This window comes from Haliaeetus leucocephalus, unplaced genomic scaffold (assembly GCF_000737465.1).
Source record: "Haliaeetus leucocephalus isolate CR32 unplaced genomic scaffold, Haliaeetus_leucocephalus-4.0 Scaffold484, whole genome shotgun sequence".
Lineage (NCBI taxonomy): Eukaryota > Metazoa > Chordata > Aves > Accipitriformes > Accipitridae > Haliaeetus > Haliaeetus leucocephalus.
The window spans coordinates 6589609-6602463 of NW_010972920.1; the positions used below are offsets into that span (position 1 = coordinate 6589609).

The 12855-nt window shown below is 36.7% G+C and overlaps 1 protein-coding gene across 1 annotated transcript in view; it reads right to left on the reverse strand.

Annotated features, from left to right (window-relative positions):
• Nucleotides 1–2651: 2651 nt before the first annotated feature.
• Nucleotides 2652–12855, reverse strand: part of PRDM5 (PR domain containing 5) — an 88936-nt gene continuing 78732 nt past the window's right edge. The window contains exons 15-16 of the mRNA XM_010575560.1: nt 8239–8343; nt 2652–2816 (exon numbers count right to left, since the gene is read on the reverse strand). Coding sequence (XP_010573862.1) covers nt 2652–2816; nt 8239–8343 — 270 coding nt within the window. The remainder of the gene's footprint in view (nt 2817–8238; nt 8344–12855) is intronic.

A 12855-nucleotide genomic window follows, 5' to 3' on the forward strand; every position in this document is an offset into this window, starting at 1 on the left:
GTCACAAACAAGTGAAATATTCGTAATAACACTTCTTCAAAATCTGCAGGAATCCTAAACAATTTAGAAACAATTAAGTATATGCATTTCAATGGGCAAACCGAATGCAATAAAATATTCAAGTGTTACTGAATAATTAATGAAACATCAGCCGTGCCATTTGCCTTCAAAACTAATACTGTAAAACATTACTAAAATTATAGGAAAATAAGGTCTATATTTAATTAAATTTAAAGAGAGCAGAAAGGTTATTACATAACACCATAGAGGTTACATCATAACAGAAAATTACATAACATATACATGTAGTGATATACTTTTCTGTCACACATCAGTGTAACTCCTAAGTCACTTGTTCCACACTGAACCGATACATTACAGAACAACATCATATGAAATTGGGTTTTCCATATGCAGGTCTTTTCCAGGATCCTCTTCACATGAATTTACATCACTGTAACTGCTGTGGCCTATTTTATACAATTACATTATGGTCCGGACCATATGGCTGTTCCTTTTACTATGCTTTATTCTTTTCTCAATTCAGATCAGCCTAGGGGACACTGGATTCCAATTTCAAATCTGCAGATATGGCTGAAGGTTACTGCTTTTCCTGCAGATACCTTGCAGGTGGCTCATTCAAGCCTAACTAGTCATATGTAACTTGAGCCAAGGACCTTTGAAATAAATGGGAAGACATCACTTTGAAGTTTTCTATAATGCTGAAAACAATGACAGTTCCTGCTTGTTCCTGAATTTGTTAGAATTGCTAGCAGTAAGTGACCTGGTTTCATTAAGAAAGGGAACCTATAAATCTAAGTGTACAACTTCCTTGTAAATGTGAAGGACACCTGTAAACTTGTTAGTTTGTTGTCATGAAGCATTATAGGCTTCCAAAAGAAAGGAAAGAAGGTTGAAGACAGTCTCATAACAAAACAGGAGGCTTCCTAGAAAAAACTAAGACCCTCTGATATAGACCCTGTAATTATAATTACCGCTGTTAGCGGCATGCCTTCTTCAGCTTCTGAGAAAAACACCAAATGTCTTCTGCTTATCTTCTGGAGAAAACTAATTGCTTTGGAAAAGATTACTATTGGGATCCAGTGCTGGGTCTTAAAGCCGAACATGTAACATACAGATGTCCATGCAGAAGAATGGGATCCAAACTATTAGTAGAGATGGAAGGATTAATCACTAAATATATCAACATCTTCTATTGCTAGCTCTTTCCATCACTAGCAATACTACTAATGCTATTTCTTTTTTGTTCTTCTGAGTAGAAAATCTACCATGTGATAAACAGATTTGAGTAGAGAGTCTACTCTGAGATGATTATACTGCTCATTTCAGCGTAATTGTCCCCACTGCAGTTCAGAAAGAAGCTGAAGTCTTTTCCCATGAAAACTAGAAGAGGTCCCAACGCAAGTTCATTTCGCAAAACATTGACAGGTCCAAGATTACTATGAACAGTTTACTAACGACAGAGCCTTAGTATTAACCGCTGGTAACTCAGGAATTTCACAAGATATCACCCTCTGAAGTTACAGTTTTACTGTCCTTGTAGAGAAAAATTTCTTGGTTATCTAGCTGTGGTACAAGAAGGCCTGCGGGAACTCTTTTCAAGAGTTTTACTGCAGTAAACGACTCAATCTGATAACATGAAGAATTTGATTGTCAGTTGTAAAGCAGTATTTTTCCCAGTGCTCCTTAACAGAATTAAGAAAACAAAGGTAGTTAAGTGGGATGAAGAAATCCAGGGCATCTGATTCAGCAGGAAGAAACACTCTGGGAACCAGCTGTTCACCAGAAAATCAAATACATGTTAACTAGGCAACTGTAGCTGTTCAAGCCACTCTGTTAAAGATGTCTTTCCACTTGCCTTGCCAGTCACAATGAGAATGAATATAGTACTTAACTAAATTGCTCGAAGTTTTCACTTCAGTCTTGTTTCATGTAACCAGAAGAAATACATCCTTCTCAATGCTCATACAGAAATACTTAACGTGACAGATTTCCAGTTTCTCTGCCCATACATTTTGGCATCTCAAGAACCAATACAAGTTAATGAGTTTCATCTAGTAAAGACAAAGGTCTAAATAAAATGAGACAAAATCATGCTATAACAAAATGCAGAATTAGGATCTGAATAAAATATGCCTGGATGCAATCAGCAGTCAATCAGAATGACAAATTCTGCATGGTTTCAAAGTAAAGAATTTTAATGGCGTCTTAAAGATTAGATACAGAAAGAGTTGCAGACAGCCAAGGGTTCAGTTCCAAATGTCCAGGATTTCCAGGTAACGCCACCAATATCTAAGTTTCTAAGGCTGGTAATTAAGACAGTGAAGTTTACTTAAAGCTTTTTTTTTTGCTTTGCTTTTTTTTTTTTTACATGAGGATAAAATTTTCCCCAAGTTCTTTTATCTTCAACTTTTTATCTTCCAGCTATGTTTTACTTCAGGTGAATGTCTTTCTTTGGGTTTTATCCTACTAGTATATTTTTTTAAAAAAAGTGGGAAAAATAACATGTGAACACCTTACAGTTGTTTCTCCTGACTCTGCTTACTAGTCAGGTGAGATGTCTGGAGTTTGTACACGTACAAATGGAGCACTTTGGAACGTGAGATCCGTTCTTCTCACACGCGCAGTAATTAGCTGTCAGTTTCACCGTGGACATTTTCCATGTGCACTTTGAGGTAGTCATTTCTTGTAAACTTCTTGTGGCAAAGCTGGCATTCTGCCATCGGTCGATTGGGATTGTGAGTTAGCTTGTGGCGGATCAGCATTTTCTTCAGGCTGAAGGACAGATCACAAACCTAAGGCAGTGATGACAAGAAAAAGACAAAAGAAGTCTTAAAACTTCAAGCATGTATAAAGCTCTTTATGTTACTCACTAAGGCCACAGCCACACGTACCTGCAATACTTAATAAATGAGCTGGTCTTTGGAAGAATAACTCCTTCACAGAGCACCTTAAAGATCATTACTCTGTCTGGTATCTTTCAATGTTGTACATTAACAGTGGTACCACAGGCAAGGGGGTGGGGGGTGGGGGGAAAAAAGAAAAGAAAAAAAGGGGAAGAAGACCCAGTCTTCAAAATATCAACACAATGAGGTGTCCCAGTTACACTGTGGTTTCTTTTTAAAACCTATTATTCTACCTGGGATGCAGCAAAAATTATGACAACACATCACAACCACCTGTTAATTTGATCTCAAATGAAGTATTTCCTTCCTGACCTCCAGAATGACACCTGTGGGTTCCTAAAAAATCAGTTCAAATTGCTCAGTTACAAGGAAGGAGGAGCGAGAAAAAAGAGGCTCTGAAAACTGCAAGAAAGGTTAATAATTATTATAGAGGAAACCTCATTGTTCCAGTCTTCCTCTGCCTGGCCAAGAAAACAGAAGATTTCTTGCAAATGCAGGCGCAATTCCTTTGCTATATTATCTGGCACACTGCTTCCCTTCCTCCACTGTACTCCAAGAAGTCCAGTTCGTTCTGCCATTTGAATAAATGGATAGAGGGATGACGGACTCTGCCATGCTAAGACCATCACTTCTTATAAAAATTCCTGTACTGAAGTCAAAATGAAAAGTTAAGAACAAGTTCAGCCAAGAGAATTTAGAATGAATAGTTAAGAATCTGCATGCAAGACATCAAGTCAACTGAAATCATGCAGTTATATTGTCACATTCACCTTCCATCCAGGTACATATTGTATGCATGAATTTGCCAGAAAAAAAAAATAAATTTAGAAAGAATAGTCCTGATTTGACAAATGAAATAGGCAGAAGTCATATAATTAAATAACAATGAACATCCACAGGCTTACTATCTTAGAATTCCAGATTCATTCCAGACAAAAATGTCTTCCATGAAGAGGAAACTCGGGGAACCCAGCACCATCCCTCTTCAGGAAAATGAAGTTTAAATTCATATTGGTATCAAACTAGTAATGAGAATGCTGAATGATTACTGGCTCCTTTTGAAACCAAGACACACAAATAGAGCTGACTATCCAAGCAGACAATCTTGATCTGCAGTATATGTTTTATGCCAATTAAGGCAAAACCATACAATGACCATAAAAAGGGCAATTGCCAGAGGCAAGTTTTGCACCCAAAATAATTTTTCCCCAGACAAGAACACTGTATGTGCTGTTGTAATGGAACATTTTTGAATTTATGACATGATGTAATACCAAGGACTTTTATACAGCAACTGCAACTCTCCACCTTTTTTCCCCTCAATGTATAATTACTTCTTTCATATCCAAGCAACAGTCACCCTTTTGTTACGCGATAGTGAATGTCACTTACAGCATCGACTGGTCAGGTCTTAATGTTGCTTTTGCCAAATATCATTTTCTATTCCTATTCCACAGAACATACAAAGTGAACTCATAACATTTATCTAATCATAACCAACATGCTTGCTCACAAGTCTCAACATGTTTAAAATATCATATACTTGTAAACACAACATGTTTCTTGGGAGCCAGGAAGCCGATCAAGGATATACACACATACAAGATATGTATGTGTTCTGTGTATCTTACACATGCCTCTTCATTCTTAAAAGTATACACCTTATAACACAGTCTTAAAGTACATTTTTTCATTTCTAATGCTCATGTAACTAGTATAATGTGTCCTGCTGTTCCTTCAAGGCTCTAGCATGTTCTACTACCTAACTTCTTCAAAAAGAAGATGGAATGCACAGGATCATTAAAGATATGATACATGTTGTGCTGTGCTTATGCATATAAGTTTTGGGGTTTTTTTTAAGAGTTTGCTTCATATTTCAATTTTATAAGTAAGACCAACATTTTATAGACTTAAAACCATGCTTGCTAATGTGCACTTGAACTCTAATCAATCTCTTCAAAATGATCAAAGTTTTGATCGAGTAGGGAAGATGGAAAAGACTGACATTTGAAAGTAAGTGTAGGGTCAACTAAAGGCAGAGTGGAGGGAAATACTGTACTGGAAAGAAACCAGGACAGGCAGTACGTGACCTTTCTGCCCCCAAAGAATAATCTGTTGTCTCTGAGGCAACTGAAGTTCAATTGGCCTTCCCGTAAAAAACAAGCTGATCTCCAGAGGACAGAAACCTAATATACTAGGAAAGAACACATTTTGTATTTCTATATTTCAGTTATTTTCACTTTCCTATGTGACATATATTAGAATTTTCACCTTAAAATGGGAATATTCAATTTCCATTACTATCAGTGGGATGTGAGAGCTTTGAGTCATTAAGTTCTGAAAATGCTTTTGTTGACTGATAAGAAACGGAAATAGCCACATAAAGAAACTGTAGCACCTTCATCAAACAGGGTACAAGGATTACTTTTACATGTAGCACAATCCTGTACTGTAATGTCTGTTCCATATGCCTGAAAGAGAGGAGAGTGAGAAAGGAAGAGAAGACACAGCTTTTATTTCTGATTTTGGAAGAAAATTCTTTTTAAAGCAAAAATGCAGTCTAAAAAAATTCATGTGTAATAGTTTATATTGGGTGGGGAGAGGTGTGTTGTCAAGTAAAGCCTCTTCTTGAGCCCGTAAAATACACATTTTTTTTTCAATAGCCAAAAGTTTTCTTTCTTCAGTTCTTTGGCACCAAAAGCAATTCCTGTTTGTAAATGCTAATGGTACTAAGAAACAAAGAAAATTCTGACAGCAAATGTTAATATGTTATTTAGAAGAAAGAGCTGAATAGTTTCTACAACTGCTTCTAACACCAGGTAGGAAACAAAACCAAACCCCTCAATCCTCTTAGGACTTTTGTCTTTCAGTGTGGCCTCATGTATGATTACATTTATGAATATGCCCATCATTGAAAACACAGCCTGTTTTTCACCTTTAAAGGATTCTTAGTAGGTCTGGGCATTGGACTTACTGACTTTTCCAATTACTTTAGCAACAGTATGCCTTTACCCCTTACAAAATGCAATGGAAACAGGGAAAAAAAATCTAGAAAATAGTAACAAAAATGATTATGAACATGGGAAGTCGTCATGCAAAGTGTTGGAAACAACTGCAGAAAAGTTGACTAAGAAGGAACATGGCACAGGTACAGAAAGCAATAAATGGAATAGCTATTAACCCTTTCTGTTAATGAAAGAACTAAAAGACGGTTATTGAAATTCCATTGCAGTAACCCAAGACACTCACCCCTCCCCAAAATCTCTTTCTGAAGTAAAGAATTTGTGGATGTTGTTGCCATAAATTGCCTTCAAAGCTCAAGTCATTATAAGAAAAATAATGAGAACATCTACAGCTATCTTGAGCAGGATAAAAAAAATGTAGGTGAGAATATTTGAGTGTAAAAAGCAATCTTTAGTATTGGGAAGCCAACAATAAAAGCCTCCCATAGGTACATTGTTCTGTAACTGTCCACTACTGGTCTTCCTGTAACTTCTGCTGAAACATCTGGTAACATGCAATGTGTGAGACAGCTCTGGAGGAATGGTCTTTCTCTGGGTGACATTTACTATGTCCCCAGCATCTGCAAAAGTGGAATCCAGATGAAATAAGAAGTAACTATTGAAAACAAAACTTTCAACACTCTTTAAGTGTGCATTAAGCAGCAGTCCATGGTAGGCACCTGGGCAACTGAAGAGTGTATGATAGAATAGTAGAGGCAACTGCTGCTTACTTCCAAACTCTGAAAAGTCAGCAATCTCTACAATGTGCAGCTGGCAAAAGACTAGTGCTGAAGAATAATTTTGGTGGAACACAGCAGTAATTTGAACTATTACGAAAATCTCCCATAAATGAAGGCACATAAAAATTCTCAGAGAAAGACTAGGACTAGACACAGATTACAGCTGTTTCTAGAAATACTATGATTTGGGAAAATACAGTTATATCTAATTAATGAGGAAAACTAAAAGAATAGTTGAAGCAGGAAAGCTCCTATTTTCAATTAAAAGAAAGAAAAAAGAATAAAGTATAACCACCACCACCGCCTGGTCTGAAAAAGCACACTGTGAATCCAAGACCAGTGAATCCTGGATCCACAGTGTGGGAAAAGTCGCATTTACACTGCAAGCTAGCCAACAGCTGAGAAACAGTACAGCAATCTGAAAGCTGAAAAAGTTATTGCAAATTATTTGGAATTAGAGAAATCCTCAAGGTACTATCTAGAGCCAGGCTGAGATTATTCCAAAAGAATACAGCAAATCTCCTGACCTGTAGACATCAGCAAAATAACGTAGCTGAAATTTTTCATTAAATTGATAAATTTTAGTCTCAATGAAATGTCAACAGGTTATTTATTAAAAGCCAGATCAATTAATAGACCCTTGTGACTTTCATGCCAAGTGGTTATTCTAATTTTGCATCTAATTTTAGAAATTTGTGAACAAATTTACAACTGTTCAGACTGAGCCACCTAGAATATAACTGAAAGCTAGCGGTTCCCTTATGACTAGTTCATTAAGAGCTAGTATCACAAAACAAAGAACTATACTAATTCTATACCCTGTTCTGATGCCCTTCTCTAAATACTCAAGCAACAACTTAAATTTTGGAATTTGATAATTCTGAAATACACTCTTTTCTGATAGTTTCTGCACATTCAGCCTCCCCAGCTACCTTCCAAAAGCTGTGAGAAAAGTTGTATACAGGATGGGGTTTGCTGAATGAAAGGTACTTGACAGTGATCTATGAACTGTAATATGACACGCTGCATTTCAGCACTGCAAGCATATGTAGCATCCATGATTTCTTCATTGAACAACAAAAAAACCCCACAACTCCCCAAACCCCCTATGAGTAGATGTTGAAAGTATCAGACCAGATTTCACTGAACAGAAATTGGAAATTCTGAATCCACATTTGTGTCATTCAACATCAGAAGCATTTGGATTCCATGTAATGAATTAAATACCTTTTCCTGTATAAGCTAATCTCCAACTATTAACCTGTCATACAATTTATATGGGAACCCAACCAGCATGAATTTGTAACTTGCAACATCCAAATTGCATTAATAATGGTGAAAATAACTCTTAAGGGATCCAAAACCATAAAATAAAAGGGTGTGCAACGCTCTTGGCAACTGAAGAGGGTACATAAAATTCCCTGAATGGTCTTTCATTAGTTAGGCAATCAAAGGCCATATGAAGTGTAACTTTATGCCACAGCCAATAGGTCCAAGGCTGTAGTCTCGCTGCAGTTAAGTCCTGCTGCTGCACTGAAGTCAAGATGACAAAGGGATAGATCAACTCACATCACACTGAAACGGCTTCTCTCCGGTGTGGGTTCTCATGTGCTCATCTAGGCCTCGCTTTTGACTGAAAGCCTTGTTACACTCTGAACATTGGTACGGCTTTTCCTGTATGAAATGACAACAGTGAGTGAAAGTGAGTGAAAGTGAGTCAACACAGAGCCCAAGTCATTAAAGGAGTGGAATTCCATGCTGGATGGTGTAAGTTTTATATTCTCTCTAAGGGATTACAGTCAGTGAAAACAACAGAAAACGACTTTCAAATGATTAAGTGAAAGCTGGGAAAGCTGTGGCCTGACAGTTTCCACTTCAACACCCACTTATGAATTAATTATCTGTTCCAGTCTTTCAAACCCAGCCATTTTGGGAGTCTGTTTTTCATAATGTGAAAGGTATAGAAACATAAAATTCCAATGTACTTTCCTTTATCCTCCACAAAAGCTTAAAGCATAAAGACAAGTAAGATGTCTATAAAAACCTCAGGTTTGTTAGCAGGTTTCCAAGCAGGGGAAGAAGTGAGGAGACGAAGAGGGGGTACAAGGAAAGCTTGTCGTAGAGAAAAAAAACCTTATTTTCAAAAGTGGTGACAGAAGGTTAATCACATATTCATTGCAGAATCTCAAAAGAAGTGCAGATGGCAACCAAGCCATCTGTATTTTTATTAGAACTATTGGTTAGCAGCTACTGTAGCACACAATGTTATGAAAGTTGCAAGCTCACTGACTTCAAATAAATAATTAGAGATATGTATGGAAAGCCACTTATATAAAGATTTTCTTCTTTGAAGTTCTTCTTCAATATAGAAACTTATATAAGGTGTAATTCCCCCTTTATTCCACTAAAGTTACAAAACAATTGTATGGAAAACAACATTTAAATAAATCAATTACATGTAAAAGTTAGTATTATGGCACAGCACATTGCCTCATTAAACTTTTGATGCTCTAGAGGCACCTTTTTTTCTGAATCAAACAATTATACTTCTTTCATTCTCATTCTACTTTTTTATGTGGTTCCTAATTCTGTATTGCTTAAGTTCTAAAGATGGGTATTTTAGGCAAAAAAGCAAGCATTTTTTACTAAATTAAATTGAAAACAAAGACTGAAAATCAATAAGCAATAAAAAAAGCTAAGTCTATGAATTAACAAATAACAGGCAGTGATCTTAACGGTCTTTTGGGAGATAATGTGGCGTCCAAGGATAAGTGAGAAGGAACAACTCAGCTTAGGCGTTGAAGCTACAAAGTGAAGAAATTCTCTAGTTATTAGTTCCTATTCTCAGTATGTAGGTGACAATCAGGTCTCCATATATTGCTGAATCCTGCCAGGTACTCAGCATAAACTGTACATATAATACAATGGACTATAAATCAGTGTTGTTCTGGGTACATCCCAAGCTCTCTCTTTAGGGCAGCTCTTTGCAGGTCCAGATATATCAGCGGGGGTGAAGACTGGCTTCTTGATTTTGGAGTACCCTCCCATGAGGTTTCCTAGAAAACGCAGTGTCATAGACAGAAACGTCTCAACTTGTAGTGGCAAGAATCCTCTAGCTCACCAAAACCAGGTCGTAAGCTGCGTACCTAGGGAAAAGCATTTCTCCAGCAATTTCAACTTCAGATATGAATAAATCATGAGATAAATAAAGTGTATTTCATTATGATGCAAGACAAATCTTTCTACTGACACAGGCTGAGTACACAGTGCCCAGCTGCATATAATCAAACTGGCCTAAAGGGAAGCCACTAATGAGCTTTTCTGTGCAAGATCCTCCTTACACATGTTTATCATCATTGTGTTTTTTCATCATTATCTTAATTTTGTAATTTCTATGATTCTTCAATATAGAGTAAAACATAACAAATTACCTAAAAAAAATCTGAGCTGATCTTAAAAAAAAATCATCATCTAGACCAAAAACTTCATGTCATGGGGAATTTTGCTAGACTGACTAAAGACTTCATGGAGCTGGTCTGTAATTTTTAAGGAAATGTATGAATAAGCCATATGAAAAGCAGGTCTCTGCAACACCCCTTTAATTGGTTTTACATTGTGGTTAACATAAACCACATTTTCTGTGAGTTCTCTGAAAACAGCCTTTCTCTGTGTAGGTTGTTCCACAGAAAGTGCAAAGTAAAGTATATGATATGTACTTCTTAAGCACCTATGAAAACATTCATTACTGCAAACCGTACCAGGTGTACTTGCTCCCTTTTTATCATCTTGTCCTTCAGGTATCTGAAGAGTTAACTGTTGATCACAATTATCTTATTAATTTCTGAGTTAAAGGGATGTCAGGATTCCATTTTGGACAAAGAGCCATTATAAACTCTGGGAAGCTGAAGTCACAAGCCTGGGCTGTAGTATCTTCTCCAAGGTTATGTTTGGTTATTTGTATTATTCTCTATGGCAAAAAAGGCTGTATCTAACCATCCCCTTGGCATTTATATTCAAATTCACATATGTAGTACATGAAACACATCCAAAGCTGTCTTTGATCTAATCTTAGATTCCTTACATCTGTATATTCCAGTGACTTCAGCAGACACAATTCTGATTCACACCAGCCCCCTCTCCCCGAAGCTAAGCTACCCTTTGTTCACATCTGCGTCCATTTCAGTAAAATCAGTAGTGCTGTCCAGAACAAAACTTGGCCCTAAGTTTCTCTCCAGAGAAAAAGACTTTTTTTGTCAGTTTTGAAGAAGACATCATTCTCGGAGACTATTTTCTTCAAAACAAAACATTCTGTGCTTTTTCTTTTCTCTCTCCCCCTTCTTCCCCTCATCAAATTTCCATTGCACAATACTTGGAGAAGGCAACTTTTGTAACACGGAAAAGATGACGTTGGCTTGGCATAACCACCACTGCTCTAAACGTGAACAGGAAAAAAACAGATAAAACCCACAACAATAAGTGTGGAAAAAAGTTAATGCCACCACAAAAGGACAATAGGGACCAATGATGGGATTAGAAGAAAGTTGGACAAATTTAAACATCAAGCAAAGGGGAAAACCTGCTAACTGTCAACAAAACAGGAGGTCATTGGGAAGATCATGTAGGTCCAACTTCAGAGGAGTTAGGAACTGTAAGTGCTATAAATCTACCCTCTGTTCAAAAAGCATCTGCCAGGCCATGACTACGGTGGCAGCAAAGCCAAAGGATTACATGTGTTTTCTTTTATTGATGATATAAATGAGGAAGGGAGCAGGGAGGGTGAGAGAGACAGGATGTAGCTGATACTGCAGTGATTTAATATTACATTTTTAAGTATACCAGGCATAAATAGAAATATGTAGATGAGGATTTATAACTTTCCTGCCTCTAAACAAAGAAAGGCCAAGGAAAGCCCAAATGGGACTTGGTATTCTGGAAGGTGCTTCGCTGTAAGGCTGGTATGCTAACTTAGAAGCTCCCGTCTCTGATGATTTTCATTTCACTACATTAAAACTGAGAGGAATCGAACATTTTAATAACTATGACAAATAAAACAGCACCCGCAATACACACTTCATCTCTCTGTGGATAGCTGAATCACAAATTACTACCTTGGATTCTATGCAAATTGTGCTTTGCATTAGTAAGACATCAGAACACGACAAATTCTCAAGGCCATTTGACACCACCTTTAACTGATTGATAGAACATGTGTACAGAGTATCCTGCAACCACAGCAGATGGAAATACTTAAATGCAGAATATCTGAACTGCTAACTGCTGCTGTAGTTGACTGTATGTCCCTTCAGTAATATAAATACATTATGTATATTAGCTTAGCACTAGTGCATGTGGTTGTTTCTCTAAACCTGGTAAAATTGATTACACAGGTAAAACATGAATTACTTTGGTAGGAGTATCTCCAAATAACTTTTTAACTCTGAATTTAGAACTATTACATGAGCTCAACAGCAACAGCAAGAAAAACATAATCTAGACACTACTATATCCAAATAAATCATAGCTCAAGATTCAAATAAATGAGAGTTAAGAACAGTTTAGTAACTCTTTCCAAGGTGGCAGAAGCCGGTTAAAACTGGGCTGAACCCACACTCAGGAGACCTTATTCTTTACTTTTTTGGTTAAATTTACTAGAGTGAGTGCAGATTTATACTACTTAGAAAGTGGACTTGTTGAATACAGAAATATTACTCAATAATCCTTTTTAACACTTGAGCTTTAACTGACATACAAAGTATACTTAAAATCCCAGAGTTATCTAGGATCTAATCTCTCTTACACTCATTTTTTTTAATATCCTGAATTCAGCAGATTTACTTCTGATTTAGTTCAGAATTTCACATATTGCACATTTCTTCTTGTAGATCATGTTCATACATCTAAGCACATATTAGAATTACTAGCATCTCGGGGTAAGACATACTGACCATGTTAAGTTTCACATAGCTATCAACTTGCCGTATCTGCATTTTCTTTATGCTGAAAACTGAACATTCATATCAGAATGTTATATTACATGTAAGAATTTACACTTGTGACATGAGTGTGAAAATTGCCAGGCATGAATAATGGTGATGATACCAGACAACAACAACAAAACCAAAAAAAAAAACCCACACAACTTTTTACTTCTCTGGAGACATACAATTGAGATTTGTATAACAAACA